General features: G+C 57.5%; 4 protein-coding genes across 11 annotated transcripts; 2 read left to right on the forward strand and 2 right to left on the reverse strand.

Annotated features, from left to right (window-relative positions):
• Positions 1-598: 598 nt before the first annotated feature.
• On the forward strand, positions 599-6,483 carry VWCE (von Willebrand factor C and EGF domains). Of its 4 annotated transcripts, none has more exons than XM_033514916.1 (20): positions 599-814; positions 1,266-1,360; positions 1,434-1,523; positions 1,794-1,922; positions 2,008-2,124; positions 2,191-2,307; positions 2,706-2,834; positions 2,934-3,241; positions 3,316-3,409; positions 3,499-3,581; positions 3,780-3,867; positions 3,968-4,053; positions 4,204-4,321; positions 4,688-4,773; positions 5,019-5,040; positions 5,109-5,191; positions 5,342-5,432; positions 5,519-5,601; positions 5,710-5,800; positions 5,904-6,483. In XM_033514916.1, exons 1-20 carry the CDS (start codon positions 705-707, stop codon positions 6,362-6,364), a joined length of 2,481 nt encoding a protein of 826 aa, XP_033370807.1. In that variant the 5' UTR covers positions 599-704; the 3' UTR covers positions 6,365-6,483. The 4 variants fall into 4 exon arrangements, with proteins under 4 accessions (XP_033370807.1, XP_033370805.1, XP_033370806.1 ...); XM_033514914.1 differs by having other exon boundaries at positions 4,688-4,753; positions 4,927-5,040; XM_033514915.1 differs by having other exon boundaries at positions 4,688-4,753; positions 4,948-5,040.
• A 326-nt stretch (positions 6,484-6,809) lies between these two features.
• LOC107206062 (pepsin A-like) lies at positions 6,810-11,498 on the reverse strand. 3 transcript variants are annotated; one of them, XM_015631436.3, is made up of 10 exons: positions 11,209-11,498; positions 8,826-9,004; positions 8,589-8,733; positions 8,286-8,403; positions 8,055-8,173; positions 7,762-7,961; positions 7,525-7,641; positions 7,313-7,451; positions 7,146-7,238; positions 6,810-7,062 (listed from the first exon to the last, which is right to left on the reverse strand). In XM_015631436.3, exons 2-10 carry the CDS (start codon positions 8,879-8,881, stop codon positions 6,913-6,915), a joined length of 1,137 nt encoding a protein of 378 aa, XP_015486922.1. In that variant the 5' UTR covers positions 8,882-9,004; positions 11,209-11,498; the 3' UTR covers positions 6,810-6,912. The 3 variants fall into 3 exon arrangements, with proteins under 3 accessions (XP_015486922.1, XP_033370813.1, XP_033370812.1); XM_033514922.1 differs by having other exon boundaries at positions 7,146-7,641; positions 8,826-8,982; XM_033514921.1 differs by having other exon boundaries at positions 7,146-7,641.
• A 530-nt stretch (positions 11,499-12,028) lies between these two features.
• VPS37C (VPS37C subunit of ESCRT-I) lies at positions 12,029-15,980 on the forward strand. Of its 2 annotated transcripts, none has more exons than XM_015631438.2 (6): positions 12,029-12,114; positions 12,815-12,944; positions 13,547-13,651; positions 13,721-13,892; positions 14,136-14,218; positions 14,466-15,980. In XM_015631438.2, exons 3-6 carry the CDS (start codon positions 13,559-13,561, stop codon positions 15,189-15,191), a joined length of 1,074 nt encoding a protein of 357 aa, XP_015486924.1. In that variant the 5' UTR covers positions 12,029-12,114; positions 12,815-12,944; positions 13,547-13,558; the 3' UTR covers positions 15,192-15,980. The 2 variants fall into 2 exon arrangements, with proteins under 2 accessions (XP_015486924.1, XP_015486923.1); XM_015631437.2 differs by lacking the exon at positions 12,029-12,114 and adding an exon at positions 12,445-12,507.
• A 278-nt stretch (positions 15,981-16,258) lies between these two features.
• On the reverse strand, positions 16,259-21,455 carry CD5 (CD5 molecule). 2 transcript variants are annotated; one of them, XM_015631431.2, is made up of 10 exons: positions 20,861-21,455; positions 20,229-20,321; positions 19,769-20,059; positions 19,626-19,688; positions 19,207-19,506; positions 17,814-18,101; positions 17,523-17,654; positions 17,111-17,164; positions 16,752-16,856; positions 16,259-16,673 (listed from the first exon to the last, which is right to left on the reverse strand). In XM_015631431.2, the coding sequence occupies exons 1-10, from the start codon at positions 20,904-20,906 to the stop codon at positions 16,588-16,590; spliced, it is 1,458 nt and encodes a 485-aa protein (XP_015486917.1). In that variant the 5' UTR covers positions 20,907-21,455; the 3' UTR covers positions 16,259-16,587. The 2 variants fall into 2 exon arrangements, with proteins under 2 accessions (XP_015486917.1, XP_015486918.1); XM_015631432.3 differs by having other exon boundaries at positions 20,283-20,321; positions 20,861-21,453.
• Between the last annotated feature and the right edge of the window lie 410 nt (positions 21,456-21,865).

Genomic DNA, 21,865 nt, shown 5'->3' on the forward strand with positions numbered 1-21,865 from the left:
CCCCGTAGTTTCCTTTTGGAAGGGGGCTGTTTGGGTGATCCCAAACCTTGGGCAGGATTTTTTGGGGGAGAAATCCATGCTGGATTGGGAATTTTGGAGGCAGCAGTGCCCTTTGCCCCATGGGATCAATCATTTACCTGCCTCCAATCTTCACTTCATTCCCTGCCCTGGGATGGGGGCACGGGGCCGGGGGGAATCTGGGGGTCACCGGAGCGGGGGTGTCCCTCAGCATCCCTCTGGCTCCTGGATGCACCCCACCATCCCGGCTCCGCCTGGCCCCTTTCTCCGCTGCCTGGGTCCCCGTGCAGGGCTGGGAAAGCAGCCCAGCGCCTCCAGGAGAAGGAGGAGGGGTGGGGAGAGGCCATGCCGGAGCTTTGCCAGATGTGGGAAAGGAGAGAAGGGGGGACGCCTTTCCCGCTGCTTCCCAAACCTAGGGGGGACCCCCTTCCCCGGCCCACAGCCAGGACAGGAATGGCCGGGATGCCACCACTCGCCCCAGCTGAACGCGGCAACCTTGGGGTGACTCCTGACCCCCCGTGTGGGTTTGGGGGGGGCGGGTGGGTGCCGCTGGCGACCCCCCCCGCTCTCGCCCCCCTCCAATCCCGCATTGTTCCCGGCTCGGCGGGAGGAGGAGGAGCAGGGCCAAGGGCCAGCGGGAAGGCAGGCGGGAAGGCGGGCGCCGGGACGTGCTGGAGCCGCCTGTCATGTTGGTGGAGCTGCTCTTCCAGGCTGCCTGTGTGTCCCTGTTCCTCTCCAGCGGCCAGGGCAGGGTGTATCCCGCGAGGAAGAAGCCGGCCAGCTTTGCCGTAGAGAGGTAGCTGGATCCCCTCCCTTTTCCCTCTCCCTCTTCCAGCTACACCTGGGATGGGCAGCGTGCCGAGCTCCGGCTATCCCTGTTCGGCCGGAGAGGTCCCAGCCGGAGGGGCTGGCACCCCGCAATTCCCTCCCTCTTCCCAGCTCCAGCATGACGCTGCTCCCCGCATCCCTGTCCTTCTCCCCACATCCCTCTCTTGCTCCCCGTATCCCTGTCCAGTCAGGGCACGCTTCTCCCGTCACCACGTGCTGGGGTGTTCTGCATGGCTGGGAAGTGGTCGTCCCCTCTCTGTCCCACTTTATCCTACCTTCCTCTGACCCCTGCCATGCTCTGCTTCCCAGTACATGGGCACGCCCTGACCGCTCGGGTTGTCCTGTCCTAGCGTTCCTGGGACCTTTGCTCCATGCAAGGGGCTTGGGACAGTGTGGCCTCAGGCTCTGGTGTCCCACAGGCGCCGCGTGGGGCCCCACATCTGCTTCCCAGGCTCCAGCAGCGGATGTTGTCCCGGCTGGATGGTGTCCCCGGGCAGCGGGAAGTGCACCCTGCGTGAGTACAGGGGTCTGGGGGGGCTCGTGGGCTCCTGTTCCTATTGCCAGAGCTCCTGTTCCCATTCCCACAGCGCTCTGCTCCTTCGGCTGTGGCGGTGGCTCCTGCATCGCTCCCAACCTTTGCATGTGCCCGGATGGAGAGCAGGGAATCACCTGCCCAGGTACTGACAGAAGTGGCTATGCCAGGCTATGCCCTTCCCTCTCCACACCATGAATCCCAAGGGATGGAGATGGCCATGAACCCGTGGGCACCGTGCCCAACCCTCTTCCCTCTCCATGCCACAAATCCCAGCAGATGGATTGGTGGCCGTGGCTCCTTATCACCTCTCCCCGGCACTGCCCCCTTCTGTGGGGGATCCATGGAGTGGGATTGGAAGCAGCTGGTCCTGGGGTGGCATGGGTACCTCATGGACACTGTGTCTGTGTCCCAGAACCTCCGGGAACATGCGGAGAGTACGGCTGTGACCTGTCCTGTAACCATGGTGGCTGCCAGGAGGTCGCCCGCGTGTGTCCCGTTGGCTTCTCCATGGCTGAGACGGCCAACGGCGTCCGCTGCACCGGTGAGCGGGAATGGCATTTCCCAATGGGAGTGGGCATCCTGGTGGTGCCCACACCCCAAATCTGACCGTTCCCTGATCCCCCTAGACATCGATGAGTGCCAGAGCGCGGCCTGCGAGGGGACGTGCGTGAACACGGAGGGCGGATTCACCTGCGAGTGCGGAGCCGGCCGGGAGCTCTCTGCTGACCGCCGCAGCTGCCGGGGTGCGCGGGGTCCCGGGGGGGCGGCCGGGGCTCCCAAGGGATCCTGACCCTCATCCCAACCCCCAGACACGGATGAATGCCAGGCCACGCCGTGCCAGCACCGCTGCGAGAACAGCATGGGCAGCTATCGCTGCTCCTGCCGGCCTGGATACCACCTCCACGGGAATCGGCATTCCTGCGTGGGTGAGCACCGGGATGGGGCCCTTCCCATCAGTCCCTGGGGAATGGAGGTGGCCCTGAGCCCCTGAGCACACACCTTTCCCTCTCCATGCCCAAGGGGTGGAGGCAGCCACTGAGCCCCTGCATGTATGAGCACCATGCTTAACCCTCATCCCTCTCCATGCCATGAATCCCAAGGGATGCAGGTGGCCGTGAGCCTGTGGGCACTGTGCCAGAACCCTTCCCTCATCATGCCACAAATCCCAAGGGATGGAGGTGTCCATCAGCCCATGACCACAGTGCTGCCGCCTCATCCTCACCCCTGTGTGGGCCATGCTGAGGGCCCATCCCGGTGCTCCAGGCTCTTTCCTGGGCCATGCCCTGGGATGCAGCACCTCCTCCCACATTCCCTTATCCCACAGATGTGGACGAGTGCCGGTGGCCTGGCGCACGCCGCTCCTGCCAGCACAGCTGCCACAACATTCCCGGCAGCTTCCGCTGCTCCTGCCGCCCCGGATACCGGCTCAGCGCAGACAGGGTGTCCTGTGAAGGTATCCGTGTCCTTCTCCTGGCTGGGGGAGAAGAGTGCTATGCTCCCATCTCCCTGCCTGCTCCAAGTGATGTCTGTGCCTTCCTGATTTCCTTCCTAGGGTACCCTAAATCTATCCTGGCCCCGTCACCCATCCTGCAATCCCTGCAGCATCCACCCACCCTTGTCCTGCTCCCTCCTGGCTCCCACCTGCTCCCGAGGGGCTCCCCCTCTCCCCACCTTCCTGTGGCAGCTCCTGGTACCCAGTTCCCTCCCTCCTCCCCATCCCTGTCCCCTGAGCCGTCCCCACATGCCATGGGAGCCCCCAGCACCTCCATCCCACCATCCCATCGTTGTTGGCACCGGGGGATCCCTCGGGAGCCCGGTGCTCGCTGGACAGAGCCAGGATGCCAGAGCTGCACCTGCCAGGTGAGCATCCTGTCCTCCCACCCCTTCCCATGGCACCACGCCGACCTGGGATGAGCCACCACGTGTCCTGGCAGGGGGGACGAGTCCTCTGTGACACTGTGAGCTGCTCCGTTCCCTGCTCCCACCCACTTCCCGCTCCAGCTGGGGGTTGCTGCCCCACCTGCACGGGTGAGTCCCGGTCTCCTGATCCCCCCAGTTCCCGGGATGGTCCCCCTTGAATTCCCAGGGTGACACCCCTGACCCCCCATGGCTCGCAGGGTGCCTGCACAAGGGGGTGGCCAGGGCCGAGGGCGATGTCTTCTCCCCATCTGATGGGAATTGCACCATCTGTGTCTGCTTGGTGAGCTGGATTGGGATGTGAGAATCCCCCCTCATCCCTGGGAACCTCCCAGCCCTGGAGACCCTTATCCCTGGGGACCCTCATCCTGCATCCTGGCTCAACCATGGATTGGGATGCTCTGGAGTGGATGACACCCTCCCATCATCCCTCCATGGGGAATCAGAGTCCTCTTTCCCAGCCCCATGCCCCCCTCCACAGGCCGGGAATGTCTCCTGCCTCTCCACAGAATGCCCCTCAGGATCCTGCCCCAGTCCCTCTCTGGCTGACTGCTGCTCCTGCAATCCAGGTGATCCCTAGTCTGGGGGAGTGAGGACCCCCGGGCTGGGCTGGGGCTTAGGGAAGAGCTGTGTTTGGCTCTACAGCCCCGCTCCTTTCCCTTTTCCCAGATAAGTGCAATTTCCAGGGACGCACATATGCACACGGAGCCCGGTTCAGCTTGGATGGGGACGACTGCACCACCTGTGTCTGCCAGGTGGGTCGTGGATGTCCCCAAAGATGAGGATCCCCAAAGCTGGGAAATCCCCAGGGATACTCCAGTGCTTCCCTGCACCTGCTGGGGGCATCCCAGCTTTTCTCAGGGCTGATGGTAGGGACAGCAGGTGACCCATTCCCGTGTTCCCAGGGAGGAGAGGTGGAATGTTCCTTCACTCCCTGCCCCGTGCTGGATTGTCCCCAGCACCAGCGGCACCTGGGTCCTGGGCAGTGCTGCTCCACCTGCCGGGACCCTCCGGCCCCCACTGGTGAGTCGGGATAAGGGACACAGCTGGGAATGGGCAGGGAGGGACAGGGAGAGGGATGAGGGGGAAAAGCTGGGGCAAAGGGGAATGGCATGGCATGGGAAGAACATGCTGGGATAGATGATGTGGGGGACACTCGGAGATGGGGAGAGTGGGATGTTGGGACATTTGGGGGTGGGGTGTGGGGAAGGACAGGGTGGGATGAGGGGGGACAGCGGGAGACAGGGAAGGTGGGATGTGGGGATATTTGCTGATAGGAAGGGTGGGAGGTGGGGAATACCTAGGAACAAGGAGGGTGGAATACAGGGAACCCCTGGAGACAGGAAGGGTAGGTTTTATGGGACAGCTGGGAACAGGGATACTGCCCAGGTTGCTTCCTGGATGACAATGGCGTGGAGTTTCCCGTTGGACAGATCTGGTCTCCAGGCGATCCCTGTGAGTTATGCATCTGCCAGGTGAATGAGAACCTGCTCTGCTTCATTCCCTCTTCCCTATCCCTGCCCTAGCGCACGGCTCCTGCCCCATTCCCACCCTCGGGATGCCCGTGGCGTGGCAGGCCCCAAATCCCCCAAATCCGGCGGGTTTGGGAATCCCGAGGTGTCCGTCAGGGTGTTCCCGCCTGCAGGCAGACGGCGCCGTGAGCTGCCAGCGCACGGATTGTGTGGAGACGTGTCCTTATCCCATCCGCATTCCCGGGCAGTGCTGCCCCGACTGCTCTGCAGGTGAGCGTGCGCCCGGAATTCCGGGATTCTGAGCCGCCCGGGGACCGCCTGAGCCCCTCTCCCCGCAGGCTGCACCTACATGGGGAGGATCTTTTCCAACAACGAGACCTTCCCGTCGGCGCTGGATCCCTGCCTGAGCTGCATCTGCCTGGTGAGGGCTGGGCCGGGCATTCCCAGAGGATTTGCGGCTCCCGCCCCGTGGGCTGAAGCCCGGTTTTTGGCTCCGTTGCAGGGAAAAGCTCCGGGGGCGCTCCGGGGTTCCTAACGCCCGGCCCTCGGGGGTCTCTCCCGTCTCTCGCAGCTGGGCTCGGTAGCCTGCTCGCCTCTGGAATGTGCCATCGTCTGCTCCTACCCCTTCCACCCCGAGGGTCGGTGCTGCCCCGTCTGTGAGGGTACGAGCCCAGGCGGGTCTCCCAAAATCCCCCCGAGCCCCCCAAACTCCCCCCGAGCCTCCCAAAACCCCCTCTGGTCCCTGCAGACTGCAACTACCAGGGCAGGAAGGTGGAGAACGGCCAGAGCTTCATTCCCGAGGGACAGCCCTGTACCCGCTGCACCTGCCAGGTGAGACCTGCCCATTCCCACGGGATGCCTGTGTCCATGGAGCACCTGTGCCAGTGCCACTGGATCCCAGGAAGGGCTGGCAGGGCTGGCTGATCCCTGTTTTTCCAGCTTGGAGAGGTGAGCTGTGAGGAGAGGCCATGTCCCCGCTCCTGCTCTGAGCCCCACACACTGCCCGTGGGCTGCTGCCCATCCTGCCCAGGTAATGGGATCCCCAGATCCATCCCCTGGCACCTGGATCTGACCCCACCAGACTGGGGTCCTGGGAAAGAGGTAGGTGCTGACCAAAATCCTCCCTCCGTCAGCCACAGACATCCGGCTTCTGCTGCAGGGCAGTGACCTGTCCCCATCCTCATCCCAGTCCCCATCCTCATCCCAGCCCCCATCCTCATCCCAGCCCCCATCCTCATCCCAGCCCCCATCCTCACCCCCATTCCCATCCCAGTCCCCAATCCCTGAAGATTCACCCCCTGGCACCCCTCAACACCTCCGCTACCGCCTGGCCCAGCTCCTGCTTCCCACCACACTCCCCCTCAGCCCCTCTCCAGGAATTTGGGGTGCTGAAAAGCCTCCTCTGACCACTCCCAGTCCCTCTGGATATCCCTTGGCACCCGCTGTGCCTGCTGATCCCCGCTGTGAGGCCACAGCTCCCCCTGATCCCACGGGCAGCCCTGAGGCTCAGGGATCCCCTGGGAATGAGGACCCCTCTGCGGTGCCATCGGACAGCCCCAGGTTCCAGGTGCCAGGTGTGCCTGGAACTCTGTGAGGAGGAGAAGGAGGACGAAGGAAAGGAGGAAAAGGGGGTCTGCAGGACCAGCAGGCCTGGCCCTGAGGAGGGGGAGGGCAGCTGTCCCCCTGCCACCAATAAAGTCGCTCTGGTATTTATTCCCTGTCCCCTCATCCCTGCACCCACCAGCATGTGGAGCCCTGGAGCTTGTCCTCTGGGAATTTTGGGATGAGTGGCTTTCCAGGGTGATGAGGGCAGTGCTGGAGGTGTTCAGTCCCCTCACCCTGAGTGGGGTTTGGGGACAGGAGGGACATGTCCTGCCCCAGGTCCCCAAGGCTGGGAGCTCCTCAGGGATGAGCAGAGCTACATCCAGGCTCCCATCCTCAGGGCACAGGGATATCCTTGGCAGCTGAGGGTGGCACCAGGGACACACCACATTCCCAGGGATGTGGCAGCCTTTCCCAGAGAGACACCGAACAGAGGGGCTTCTCCACACCTTTATTGTCCTCAGTGCTGGCAGGAGCACTGGGAAAGGGACAAGCCCTGCCAGCCGCTGAGTTGGGAACACTTGGGATTCCCACCCCAGCTCAGGGCAGCTGGGACAGCCCCACCTTGTTGTTGGCCCTGTCGAAGATGATGTAATACTCCCGGATAAAGACATCTCCGAGGATCCAGAGCTCGCCCTCCTCCGTGGGCACATCCATGCCTTGAAATCCCAGGCTGCAGTACCCATTACTCTGCTCCGAGGACATGGAATGGGGTGGTCACCAGCTGATCCCTCCCTCTATCCCCACAAACCCATTCCCAGTGGGATGCTCACCCTTAACACGTAGGCTCTGGGCGGCACCGGGAATTCTTTGCCATGGATGTGGAAGATGAGGTTGGGAAGGTTGCTGACGGCCTCACAGCTGATCTGGGGAGGATGTGGCAGGTTAGTGGCCATTCCAGCTGGGATCAAATATCCTAGGGAGCATCCTGAGGCCTCACCTCGCCACTGGAGCTGGCACCAAGGAGCCTCATGAGGGTCCGGAAGGCCCGGATAGGAACAGCCAACAGAGTGGTTCCCGTATCCACGATGGCCTGGCATCCCCTGGAACAGGCCACTGCAGCCCCGTTGAAGGAGACACTGGGAAGAGGGATGCAGGGTGAGCCTAGACTCCCCAAAACACCAGCTGGAGGGCAGGGAATACTGGGAATACCTCTCCATAGAGATCTGCCAGTAGGTTTCAGCAGAGAGCGGGATCCAGGAGATGCCTTTGGTGGTGTAGTAGGGATCGATGGCACCGAAGAGGACAAAACTCCCACCTTGGCTGTCCCTGGAAAGGGGGATCCATCTGGGGTGGATCCCAGACCGCCAACGCCCCCATTCCCATTGGAAAATGGGACCAGTGTGAGGGAAAAGGGAAAAATCCTCAGCAGCTTTGGCTGGGATTTACCTGCTAAGGTAGACAGAGAAAAGATGCCTATCCACAAGGTTCTCCATCATCATGTTGTCGAAGACAGGGGTGGCTCCGGAGGAAGCAATGCTTGGGAATGCCAATCCCAGGATGCCATCAAAGGGGGTGTAGTAGAAGAAATCCCCTGGCTCCGTCTCGGCCAGCCCAAAAATCTGGTGGCGGACGTTGATGCCAGCAACCTGGGAGAAAGGAGACAGATGTGGGTTGGGCACAATCCCATGGGGTCCCCATGGAATCCCGTGGGATGAGGGGGCTGCAGCGCCTGGCCGTACGTTGACGGTGTCGTATCCCAGGACTCCAGTCATGCTTCCTGTGCCGTAGGCGATGAACAGGGTGTCATTGGTGCTGAGGAACGTGGAGGATTCCGCAGGATTGAAGCGGTTGTGATTCCCTGTGGGGGTGGGAAGGACAGGGGTTGCCTGGGATTTGTCCCTTGGGAAAAACTGGGCAGAGCCATGCAGGACTCCCAAAGGACACATTCCAGCCTCATTCCAGACACCTACTGCAGGCCGGGCTGGAGCAGAAGACTGAGGGAACCCAGAGGTTGGAGGAGCCAGTGTCGAACACCACGGTAAATTCCTGGGGTGGGGTCCCAATGGAGATGGTGCCAAAGTACTCATCCTGTTAGAATGGGATTGGGAAGGGGGTTAATGGGATGGGGAAAGGAGTATGGATAAGGGGCTAAGGGGATGAGTTAAAGGGATGGGGAAGGGACTAGTGGGATGGATAACAGGCCAGTGGGATGGGGAAGGAGCCAGTGTCCCCCCCATGCTCCCTGATCCCAGCTCCCAATCCCAGCCTCTCACATCCATGTAGTTCTCCAGGGGCTCCACAGCGATGCCCGGGAAATACTTGGCAGCCAGGTTGTAGGGATGCTGCTCCAGGTAACTCTCCAGCAATCCCTGCTCCTGCAGTCTCTGCCGCAGCGACTTCATCCTCCTCAGTGGCACCCTGTGGACAAGGGCCGGGATGCATCACCGGGATGCGCCACCAGGATCACATTGCATCCCACATCCCAGTTTTGGAGACCCCCTGGGGCTCACCTGGTCTGGAAGCCCTGGGCCAGGCCCACCAGGGCAAGGAGCAGGAGCAGCTTCATGGTGGGAGCTCACGGAAAATGTGCCTCCGATCCCGGCCCCGCTCCTTATATCCCGGCTCCGGTGTTTGGCCGGAGGCTCCGATAAGAAAGGCAAACTGCTCCTGGGATGGTTATCAAAACGTCCTTAAGGAAGGTAGAGGGGGAATGTCAAGCTGGGGGATCCCCGTATTCCTGGCACGATTCAGGCCACGGGTATGTTGGGATGGGCAGGAAGCACTCCCAGTTATTCTGTGAGAGCTGGTGGGAATGCAAGGCTGCTTGGCCCCTGAACCCTCTAATTCCTTGCTGGAGGGTTTGAGCCAGACACTTCCAGGAATGGGGCAGCCACAGCTTCCCTGGGAATTCCATTCCCAGGAATGCCTCACCATCCTTGCAAGGAAGAATTTCTTCCCAAATCCCATCTAACCCTGTCTTCTGATAGTAGGAAGCCATTCCCCCTTGCCTGTCACTCCAGGTCCTATTCCAAAGTCCCTCTCCAGCTCTTGTGGAGCTCCTTAAAGCACTGGAAGAGGCTTCAAGGTCTCTCCAGATCCTTCTCCTCTTGTCAAGGCTCCGTGAAGAATTTTCAGGCTGCCAGGTCCAGATTTTGCATTCTGGGAATCATCCAGGACTTTCTCCTTTCCAGCCCCCTACAACACATCCCATCCTCCCTTTCTTCCTCAGGGATAATCTGGTGCTCCATCCCTTTTCTCCCAACATCCCCCATCCAGGTTCTTCCTCATTTCACTCCCCCAGTGTAACCTAGCACCGTATCCTGATTCTTCTATCATTCCAAGCTGGGATGGGGCTGATTCCAAGGGAGGAATGCCAGCTCCAGCCTTAGGGAGCCTTTGATCTCCTCCAGGACAAGGTGACCGTTCCAGAACCCACTGATCCAGCACGTGGGGCCGTGACCAACGCCAAGGTGTCCAGTCCTGCTCCGGTGACCTTCACCCAGAGGCATCTGGATGGAGCTTGGCTTTCGCTCAGCTCATCCCAGTTTTCCCCCAGTTTAGGAACTTCGGATGTGGGAATGGAGTGACAGGGCAAGGGGAATGCCTCCAAACTGGAAAATGGGATATTGGGAAGAAACTCTTACCTGTGAGGCTGGTGAGGCCCTGGAATGGATTTCCCAGAGAAGCTGTGGCTGCCCCATCCCTGGGAGTGTCCAAAGCCAGGTTGGAGAAACCAACCTGGAATGTGTCCCTGTAGATTTTGGAGTTACCAAGTTTTCCTCCTTTTTTTGGCCAAAATAGTAGAGAAAGTAAAAATACAAAGTTTTTCCAGAGCTATTTATCTATTGAATTCCCAGAACTGCCATCCCTGGGGATCAGGATTCCTGATTTTCCAATGGAAAAACTAACATTATGGGGAGTTTTAGGACAAGCTTATTGTGCTGCTGGTAAATCCTATCAAAGCAGAACAATGGATCCAACAGGGATGGATTTTTGTATGGATGATATCCACAAAAGGAAGAAGCCGCGGAATTCAGGACTGGGAAAAAAATGGGAATTGCTGTTTAGCACTAATTAAATCCAGAATAAAATCTGGGAGGATGGAAAAACAGCCCCTTTTAGGGTATGAAATGTCTTCCTTGGAGAGAAATCCTGGATTTTCCCAACTCTGGTGGGGAAATGATGGAGGGTGTGAGATGCTGGATCCTGGAATAATCCATCCCAGTGCTGGGAGCTCCTAGGATGGGAGCAGGTGGCCTCCCTGCCACAGCTTTCCATGGCACCAGAGGGCACCACATCATGCAGAGATCCCAAAACCCCCAGCTCCAGGAAAGATGGATCTGAAAGCTTTTCCTCCTGGTTTATGCAGCCGGGGCCACGTGAGGATTCCCGGGCAATAAAACCCTCCCAAAATTTAAGCGTTTACTGGGAAAATTTAGATTTTAAATGCCATTTCGATGTGGAAACACCATGGAGGATGAATTTAACCTCCATGGGAATCACCCTCTGGATCAAGCAGGGATTTTCATGCTTTTGGGACATCAAAACTTGTTCCGACAAAACTTCCTTAATTTTATCTCTGCAGCCTCCCAAAAAAATCCCCTTATGGAGACAGAGCTTTTCTTGGAAATGGATTATAGTGAAGTCAACTTTTCCAGGCCCTGTTCCCAGTTTTTCTTGTCCCTTCCCTAAAGGCTTTTATCACCCGGGTGCTTTATCGGAGCTGTCAGATGAAAGGATGGAAATCTGACGCTCCCGAGGTGTCAGATTTCTGGGATTGGCTTAAAAATATTTAATTAACTTATCAAGGAAGCCCAGGGATGTTGGCTGATTCTTGTGGGAATGGAATTCTGCGGAACGGGACCTCAGGGTGCTCAGGTCACCTTTTCCTACCTGCTGTGGGTGATTTTGGCTGGGATTAAGATGCCATCCAAGGGAAAAAAACATGTGGAACCATCTTTTGTGGAAATTAAGGATACTAATAAGCAACTAATGGGAATATCCTTCCAAATTTATCCCAAATTTATTTCTGGATAACACTTTTAAATGGGTATTTTTCCATTTCTTCTGTGAAAATCCAAACACAATTTTCCCTCTCCTCAAACCTTATGTTTTCATATAAAATGTTAATTAAACATTTTCCAGCTTTTCCAGGTCTGTGGAAACTGCTCCAAAAGAAGCCTGGAAAATGTTTTTTCCCCTTTGGAATGTCAAGTCCCTTTTCTTTCCCATGGCACTGGGGGTTTGACCCGGTTATCAGCCACACTGGGAACAAGTTGTCCTTGATTTATCCGGAATTATTTGGGATCATATGACTCCCATTTTTTACACAACAGCTCTCAGGTGACGGGATCAGAGGTGCCTTTCCCAGATCCCAGCACTTCTGGAACAGCTGGGTGACCTTGCCCAGACTTCCAAAGTCTCCTGAAGGAGTAGAAATCATGGAGCTCTTCCCCTGCCTCATCCTTGCATGTGTTTTGGGAATGTGGAGTTCCGGGTGGAAAAGTGGAGCATTTTCCAAGCGTACTTTGGAAAAGTTGGATTTGTGGAGTGGGTGATGGGACTGGACCTTTCTCATGAATATTCCTGTGTCATGCGAGGAGGAGCTAACCAGGTGTTCCAGAGGAATTTGCTTTGATCTCTTGGATGCAGCTGGAAGAACCCGACATTTTATGAATTATTAGGATATTGGCCAGGTCTGTATGTGCTTCCTAAACCACTTCCAGCCTGGCCTTGGACACTTCCAGGTATGGAGCAACTGGAGTTTCTCTGGGAATCTTGCTTTGCCACACTGACAGGGTAGGATATATTCCCAAAATCCAATTCAAACCCGCCCTGTGTCCATGCGGAGCCTTTCCCCCTTCCCTGTAGCTCCACGCCTTCCTCCAAAACCCTTCTCCAGCTCTCCCGGAGCCCCTCGCACCCCGGAAACACGAAGGATATAATTCCTAGAGCAGCTACAGCTCGGGGAAAACCCCGCCGGTAGCCAAAGAGCGATTATTGATTTTAAAATGCCATTAAATTGATCTGCGCTCCCGCCCCCCCAACATGGCGGCGCTGGGCGGAACCACCCCCCTCACGCCCGGAGGGGGGGGAAACCGCGCCTCCCGCCCCGCACGGGTGGCCCCGCCCACTTCCGGTTTATACCGGAAGCAGGAAGCAGCGGCGGGCGGAGGGTCCGGTGGCGCTTTGGTGAGTCCGGGAGAGGGCCGGGAATGAGAATAACGGGAATAACGGCGGGATAACGGGGATAATGGCGCTTCTCTCGCCACGGTGCTCGCTGCAGCCCCGGAGGTGGACAGCCCTTTGTGTCCACCTTCCTGAGCGCCTGTGGATGCTTCCCAGAGCCCACCCCAAGCTTTCCCACTCTCACCATTCCCGCTTTTCCCTCTTAAACTCCACGAAAGTTAACTAATACCCCCCTAAAAAACCCAAATCAGGCGATTTCTGCCCCGCACCTGCAGCGCGGGACTTAATTCCCAGTTTTTCCCTGGGACAGGTTTATCTGGATCGTGGATTGGGCAATCCTGAGCTCCGGCGTGGCTGTTGTGGCATTCCCGGTGTAATATCCCTGGGATGTTCCAGCTGGATGAGAGGTAGAAGAGCTGGGAACGAAGGCAGCAGTGCAGGTGTGTTGTGTTTCCTTGGTTTTTAGGGCATTCCCACGTTATTCCATCCCATCTCTTGGAATTCACACCAGACATGGGATACTTGTTTAACATATCAGGCAGCTGGGATAAATAATAAATCTTGGATATGGCGCGGGAAGTCCGTCATTTCCCTGATCCTTTTTGTTATTTCGCTGAATTCCGTGGCAGGAAGGTGGAATTAGGTGATCCCTGAGGTCCTTCCCAACCCTGTGGGTATGGTGGGATATGGTCAGATCCCGGTTTCCTTGCTAGAATGGGAACCTGGGATGGGATGGAGTCTGAATTGAGGTGGATTCTGGAATGGGATGGAGACATCCAGCTGGAATTTGCAAGTCAGGGCGGTGGGTGGATTTTTTTCTTGACAAAAAACCCTGGGACACACAAAATTCCATCCAAATCAGCTTGGGAAAGGGTGTGAAAAGTCTTTTCCCAAGCTGGAGTTAGTGGGAATGTTGTTTTACCCTCTCTGTTTATGGAACCTGGCACAGCTGCCCCGAAGACTTTAACGAGCCTGGATTTTAGTTGGAAACTTATTCCCAGTTGGATTTTGGAGTTGATTTGCCTCTTTTTCTGTGTCCCAGGAATCTGGGAGGATGGATACACTGAGGGACCGGACAGTGGAGGAGCTCCGGGAGCTGCAGGAGGATTCCCAGGAGATTGAGCGCTTGGCTTTGGAATCCCAGGAGGTTTGTGCCAGGAGGTGGCTCCGGGGTGTCCTTGTCCCCTTCCCACACTCACCATCCCGAATTCCACAGGTTCAGGAGCTCCAGCTGGAAAGGGAGATGGCCCTGGCTGCCAACCGGAGCTTGGCTGAGCAGAACCTGAAATTCCAGACGCCGCTGGAGACGGGACGCAGTGACCTGTCCAAGAAGTACCAGGAGCTGCAGGAGCTGGCTGGGAGGTGCAGAGAGCAGAAGGAAAAGCTGGGTGAGCACTGGGATCTTCCTGCAGGAAGGCATATCTGCTTCCTAGAAAACTGATATCCGTCTTATTTCCAGCAGCTGGAGAGATAAAGGATGTTATTCCTCTTGGATTTCCCTCCTTCCATTAGCAGTTCCTAAACCCTGTGGTTCCTAAATCCTCTGGGCTCTTTGCTGGTTTTTCCTGGTTTCTGTTCTGTGATAGTGATTTTTCCCTTGGTTTCTTCTTTTCCCCATTTGGTTTTCCCAGAGAAATTCTCGGCAGCGCTGCAGCCTCAGACTTTGCTGGATCTCCTGCAGGTGGAAAGCCAGAAGATTGAAGAGGAATCTGAGGTGAGTGTAGGGCTTAAATCCATTGGGAATTCCAGTGATTCATCCTCAAAGACTTGCAGTTAAACCCAGTTCCTAAAATCATGGATTATCTTTGGATTCTGCTGTGTTTTCTCCAAAGAACTGGATCCATCCTTGTTTGTGTGTGGATGCTGCTCCTTGGGATGTGGCTGGGAGAGACCTAAATCAGGATTAGAGAAAAGGAGCAGAGGGATGCAGGTATGAGCCTGAGGCTGCTTCTCTCTTCCAGAAAATGGCTGAGAAATTCCTGGAGGGCGAGGTGCCCCTGGAGACATTCCTGGAGCAGTTTTCTGGGATGAGGAAGTTGTTCCATGTGCGCCGGGTCCGAGTGGAAAAGCTGCAGGAGATTGTGAGGAAGTCAGAGGGATCCCAGGAGCACACCAGGGACTCTCAGCGTCCTCCTCCTCCTCTTCCTCCTCCTCCTCATGTTCCCACGGATCCACCAAAACCCTTCCCTTCGGGATCTCCGGCCTTCCCTCTACCCTACAGCCCAGCTCCGACCCTCCCGCCCGGCCCCACTGCCCATGGAGCGCTTCCTCCCGCCCCTTTCCCGGGATCTCCGGTCACCGTGGGACATGTGGCTTCCTCCCAGCCCAGCTCCCAATCCACCTTTCCCTACCCCCTTCCTCCAGCTCCCGGATATCCAGCGGCTTCCGCTGCTGACTCTGCGCCGGGGTATCCCAAATCCACCTCGGGAGGCTTTTCCTGGTCTCCATCCCGGGGCCCACCGCAGCCCTTGCCCTATCCTGCTCCCCATCCCTCTCCTCCTGCTGCCAGACCGGGATACTCTCCCTACATCCCACCTGGAGCAGGGAGACCGCAGTGTCCGTACCCCACTCAGCCCCCTCTCCCAAATTTCCCAATCCCAACGCAGGCTCCCTATTCCGGGCCTCCCCCACCCTTTGGATACCCCCCACCTCCAAACCCTCAGCGTCCTCCCTGGCCTGGATACTAATCCAGGACTTCAGGGGAAGCATCCTGTGCTGATTCCTCCTTTTTTTGGGGACTGAGGAAGAGGAGAGATCCCAGAGTGTTGCTCCTGGATCCATCAGTGCAAAGGAATTACACGGGATAAGTCACGGCTCTGGAGGTCGGAGTGAGAGGCAGAGCCAGACCGCAGAAATCTGGAGAGGAGAAACCTCCAGGGAAACCTTGGAGCACTTTCCAGTGCCTAGAGGGGCTCCAACGAAACTGGACAAGGACTTGGACAAGGACTTGGAGTGGTGGGATAATGGGGAATGGCTTCACACTGTTAAAGGGTGGGTTTAGATGGGATTTTGGGAGGAACTTCTTCCCTGTGATGGTGGTGAGACCCTGGAATGGATTTCCCAGGGAAGTTGTGGCTGCTCCACCCTGGAAACGTCCGAGGCCAGGTTGGACGGGGCTTGGAAAGGATTTGGAAGTGGCTGATCCCAAAGATCCCTTTCCACCCAAACCATTCCAGGGCCATCAGTGGGAGTCGGTGATTCCCACCTGGGCCTGGGCAGCCTCCAGTATTCCTGACCTCCCGTGTGGTGTTTGGGCTCCTCACATCCCCCTTCTCAGGAAACACTTGGAAACAGAGGGAATGACAAACGATGGAAATGGGATTTGCTTTGCTCAGCACTTTATCCTTCAAATCCTGCCTGTATCCCTTTAAATTATTTATAAGGAACTATTACTAATGGACTAGGATGAGGGATTGATGGAAGCAATTCCATCTCTGGGATTAATTAGAGTAATAAAACTGGATGAATTAATTGCACTCTGGAGTCATGGCCATGGTTACTTTGGGAAACAACGGGATATCCGGATAAGGATTGATCCCTTTATCCCTTCCTGGCATCCAACTTCCTTTGGATCCCATCACTGAAATCTTTCACTCCCTCCCAGGACCATCTTCAAGCTTGCTTCAATTCCTGCGCTTCATGGGTTTATCCCTAGGATAAAAAACAGGGGAAAACAGGTTTCCCTGTCCCACTCCCTCCTGGCAGGGAGTTTGGAATCACACTGGGATAACAGAAGGAAAAGAACGAGATGTAATTAGTACAAAACCCCCATTTTATTACAGTTGTTGGTTATTAAATATCTCAAACTTCTTCCCGGTATTCCCACCCTTACATCCCTATCCTTTATCCATCATCCCAACTCTTTATCCTCTGGTTTGGAGAAGCTGGTGATCCCACTAATCCAAAGGGCTCCTTGTACCCTCCCTACCTCTTAGATTCCTGTAAATAGCTTTAAGAAATCCCCAAAAGCTTCCTTTTCTTCCTTGAGGAGGCTGGGAAGTACTCCTGGAAGGGCCCTGGAATGCCGGGATGCCCCCAAAGCTGAGGTGGGAGGTGGGATCAGCTCCTTTGGGAGGAAGGAAATCACACCCTGCGGGCGGAGTGCAGGTCGTAGTCACTGTCCGAGGAGTTATCCGGAGGGTTGGAGCGCTGGCACGCTGCTTCCAGAGCTGTGGAGAGCATGGATACGCCTCACTGGATGCACATCCATGGAAAAGGAACAGGAAGGGGCCACTTCCAGCACTTACCTGGGTAAGCAGAGAGCTGGGAGCTCTTTTGGGGGGGCTGAGCGTAGTCGTTGTCCCCTCCCTGTCCCCGAAGCCTCGGTGCGGTGCTGGAGCGGTGGAAAGACACTGGAAAAGACAGTGGGATTGGGATTTTGGGGTTGGAACAGCAGTTTGGAGGGAACAAACCCATCCTGGGAAGGGGCTGAATAAAATCAGTTCCTGCTCCAGGCCTGCATCTCCTGGATGAGTTATATTCCTAAAGGAAGCGAGATCCAGGGTGCTTGCAGCGGGATCCAGGGGGGAACAGCCCACCCAGACCCCAAATCAATCTCCAGGAGTTCGAAATCCCATTCCCAGCTCCCCAGGGAGCTGCTCCTCACCCGTCTGGTTGAGTCCTGTGGGGCCGATCCATTGGCGCTGCTTCTTCTTGGAGACTGAAAGAGAGAGGGAATTGTGTCTCCAAGGATCTTCCCAATCCTCCTTCCTCCGGCTGCTTCCCCCCTGCCAGCCCCATATGTCATCCCAAATAATCCCCCCCTTCCCAATAATCCCCCCCCAGGATCCTCCACCTGCTCTTTTGTGTCTGCTTGGAGCTTAATCCCTCTTCCCGCTCCCACACTCCGTGTGGGACAGGCTTGGGGACAATGGGACGGGGGATCTGAGCAGCCAAATCCCCCCCGCAAGGAATTCAGGGAATCATCCATGGAGCTGCCAGCCCTGAGCCAGCACATGGGAATGGGGGAGCGGGAGAAAAAAGAAAAGAAGGATAAGGATCCCCAGGTTGTGCCCTACTTCTCTTCATCAGCTTCCGATAGGCAGGAGGGCCACAGATCAGGAACAGGATGAGGAAAAGCAGCAGGGCCAGGCAGATGCTCACGACGGTTCCAGCGGATGTTCCAGTGGGAAGTGGTTTTGAGTCCTGGCCTGGGAAGAGCATGGATGTCATCAGATGTGCACAGCTGGAGGCTGGTGCCGGGATTCATTACCCACAGGGAGCTCAAATCCCACGTGGATTTGGTCCCCCCATCCCTGCCCGTTCCATAGGTGTGGGAATTCCAGCTCCCAGCACCCCACATGGCTTACACGTGACTCTGGTCCGGGAGCAGCTCCGGGTGTTCCCAAACTTGGGCTGGCAGAGGTGCAGGGGACCGACCCCACATGTGACTCCCACCGAGGGAAGCTCCCGGATTTCCATGCTGGAAGTGAGATTCCCACAGCCCAGCTCTCGGCAGATCTGCCGGCCACGCTCGTCTCGCTGCGCTGCTCCAGAGTCACACAGATCCCACCACTGGCCTGCGTGGAACACCTGGATGTCCCCTTGGCACGGAGTGGGGCCGGCTGCCAGCCTCCGCAGGGCCCGCGGCTGGGAATCTGCGGGAAAAAGGAGCAAATCCATAGGGAGAGGGGCCGGATCCACAGGGAGGGGTCAGACCCGTGGGGAGGAGTGAAATCCACAAGGAGAGGGAGCAGATCCATGGGTAGAGGGGGATCAGACCCGTGGGAAGACAAAGGTCAGATCCATGGAGAGGGGTCAGAGCCAGAAGGAGAAAGGAGTCAGATCCATGGAGAAGGGTCAGATCTTCTGTGGGAGAAGAGCCAGATCCACTGGGAGAGAGGAGTCGGACCCACAGGCAGACAGGGATGACATCCACAGAGATACCGCTGGCACATGCTCCTCCTCCTCCCAGCACCAGCTCCTGGCACAGGGATGCTCCCAGCATCTCCCCTCATGCCACAGGGACTGAGCCAAGCCAGAGCCAGGCATGGAGGAGCTTTGAACTCTTCCCATGGGAAGTGCAGCATGGAAGCCGGCTCTGCCAGCTGCCACAGCCCATTAAACCCCCAAATCCCGTGGGATTCCAAGCTAGGCAGATGGCAGGACCCACACAGAGCCTGCTCTGAGCTTCATGGTTTGGCTCTATGTGCCACGGAGCTGGCACCGAGCTGATTTCTAGGGAAACACTCATGGAAAAGGACAGGGAGATGCCTGTGCTTGGGAGATGCTCATGGCAAGGGAAAGATGCCTGTAGCAGGGAAGAGGGTCATGGAAAAGCAGGGATATGCCTCTGGCAGGGAGGGTATCCAGGGACATACCCGATGCAGAGAGATGAGTGGATCAGGGAGATGCCCAAGGCATGGAAGATGCTCAGGGAAATGCCTGAGGCATGGAAGTTGCTCAGGGAGCTTCCCACAGCAGGAAGGATGCCCACAGCCTGGCCCTTGCCAGTGTTCCCCACTCCTAGTTGGAATTTGGGACGCTGCCATGGCTGCTCTCCCTCCCCAGCTCATCCTTCTTGCAAGTGCCACACTCGGCACTGCCGGGAACTGAGATTTCCTGTTTTGCCTTCGCAGCCCAGAGAGGAAGAGCAGGAGTGGGTGGATGGGGCCCGTGGGGATGGGGCTGGTCCCCTGCTCCGGCCCCAAAATCCCCCCGGGGTATCCCACCAAATCATGGATGCTCCAGGACCACTCTCACCTGAGCAGGTGATGAAGGCGGGTGTTTTGCCCCGGGAGCTGGTCCTGTTGAAGCAGTCCAGCAGGGAACGGCTCCCACAGGAATGCACCGCCTCCCACCGCACCGGCAGGTGGATCCCTGGATCCGGCTCGCCGTGGCTGCTCCCAGCAGCGCCACAGCGCAATTCCCGGCAGATGAGGGTGACCAGGTGTGACCGGTTGCGCGGGATGCTCGCTACAGCCCCCCACAGCCCCTGCTTGTGCAGCTCCAGGAAGCCGGAACAGCTGAAATTCCCGTCCACCAGCCGCAGCCTGGGGGGTCCTGGAGAGGGATTGGTGATGGAAGAGGAAGTGTTATCTATTGGGATGGCACTTTTAACCATTATTTAGCAGGCAGTTCCCAAATTTGAGACTATGAGTTCCTCGGGAGGAGGTGCTTACCCACGGGCTCTGGGGTGGTGGCGGGGGGTGCCGGTGGGGGCTCCGGAGTGGTTTTCACTGGCTCTGGAATGAGAAGAGAGGGGCCACGTGGGCATGGATGATCCCTAGGGATTGAGGTGTCCCAGCTGGAGATCCAGGCTCACCTCTGCAGGCGACAATGACGTGTTCCGTACAGTTTTCCAGCTCCCAGTTGCATTCCGGTGGGTTCGGTGGCCTCCTGCACCTCATGGCCTGTCTGTGTGGCCCTTTCCCACCGGGAATCTTGAGCTCCAAGGGCTCAGAGGTCAGGGGGCCACACTTTAGCCGCTGGCAGATCCAATCCAGGTCATCCACGCTCACGCTCTCCCAGCAAATTTGTCTCCATTGGTTTTCCCAGTTCACCTCCAGTATCCCAGTGCAGCGGCAGCCGCCTCTGGTGAGTCTCAGGACGGATTCTGTGGAAAAACACAATCATTAGGGGCTTTCCTTCCCTTCCCACGGGTTTTCGCCATGGGAACAACGGAAAAGCCCTTGGTGGGGTCTTGGGAAGCAGCAAGAGGAATGCGGGGGCCTGAGCTGGGACCCCACGATGCCCCTTCCGGATGACGCAACTCCAGCACCCACCATGCTCATGGAGCTGTGGCGGCATTCCCAGAGGGCTGCTCCCCAAATTCTCACCTCCAGGGATCCAGGTGGCTCCTCCATGGTCAGGGATGGCTGTGAGAAAGAGCGGAAATGGGGCGTCAACACCACATCCCACCCTGGGGACCCCGAGTTTGGGACAGTGTCTCTACTGCTCGGCCCGTTGATGGTTATTTGGGGGAAAAGATGGATTTTGTGGGAAAACTGGGATTTTGGGGTGATAAAGGCCATTTGCTGCCTCCCCATCCATCTGCTGGGGGGATCTTTATGGCTGAGAAAAGACGAGGGCCCTGCAAATTACCTCCAATTAGCCCTGCTCCTGGGTGGAAGGTTCGGGAATGGAGCCATGTGGACGGAGGCAAGGGCGGGAGCTGGCAGGGAATGAGGATGGGGAACACCTGGCTGCCCTCAGCACCACTGGCTCAACCTTGGGACCCTGGGGACCCCCAGGGGGAGGTGGGTGGGCGTTTTGGGGGTCACCAGGGTGCTTCCCACCCCACACCACAAATTGTGGCTCACTCAAGGTGCCGATCCCGCCTGGAGCGGGAAAACCAGGGGGGAATTCTGCCACGAGATTTGAGCAGTGTGCCGAGGTCAGGGTGCCTGGTACTCACCCCACATTCCCAGCAGGAGGCACAGGATGGGCAGCCGGGTTGCCATGGGCTCCGTTGGTGGGATGGGGGCACGGGAGGCTCCGGAGGCTCCGCCGCCTCCGCTGCCCAGCCCAGAGCAGGCGAGGGAGGGGGCCCGGACAGGAACCGGCTGTTTTTCCTCCCTCTGTGGTTTTTTGACGTCACCTTTGGGCCCGTTTGAAGACTCCGTTGCCTCCCCAGGTCTCGCAGAGCATGAGAGGAAAGGGGTGAGAAATTTGTGGGGTTCATCCCCCACCAAATCCCAGGATATCCACAGCTCTGGGAAAGGGAGGTAGTGAACATATCCAGTGGCGAGGGAGATTTGGGAGTTTCTGAGCCCCCCAGGGTTGCAGAGGAGTTGATGGCATCTCCTAAAACCCTGTGATTACCCCTAGGAACAGGATGGGGGAAGGTTTTATCCAGGCACATCCCGGGTTCTAGCATTCCAGGGACACCCTACACCCCTGCAAGGGCACGTGGGGCACCAGTGGTGCTGGACCCAGGCAGGGCAGGGGCGTTAATTGATTGTGCCCTAATTAATTGCTCTGAATCCAGGTCAGGCATGCTAATGAGGCAGTTGTTTTCCATTGACTCCATGGTATTCCTGCTGGAAGGAGAGATGGATAGAGCTTCCCATCCCATCCTGCTCCACCATCCGAGGATGCTGCAGTCCCCATCCCTGGAGTAGGATCTCAGCATCTGGGTGCTCCCGTCCCTTGTTCCCATGCCAGTTATCCCAGGGATTCTGCTGCTCCTGATGGGAGCAGACCCTGTTGGAATACCCCACAGAGGGTCCTGGAGCTGCCCCCCACCCACTTCGGCTTTGAAAGTTCCCTGGAAAAGGGGTGCAATTCCCAGGCCTGCTCCCATAGGACTCAGTGGAGTGTCTACAAGCCACAAAATCAACCTGAAATTCAGGATTCACCTCAAACATGCCAGGACACCGTGCCTCTAGGAGAGATCCTGTCATCCAGGGGCGTGTGACCC

The sequence above is a fragment of the Parus major genome, chromosome 5 (assembly GCF_001522545.3).
Source record: "Parus major isolate Abel chromosome 5, Parus_major1.1, whole genome shotgun sequence".
NCBI lineage: Eukaryota > Metazoa > Chordata > Aves > Passeriformes > Paridae > Parus > Parus major.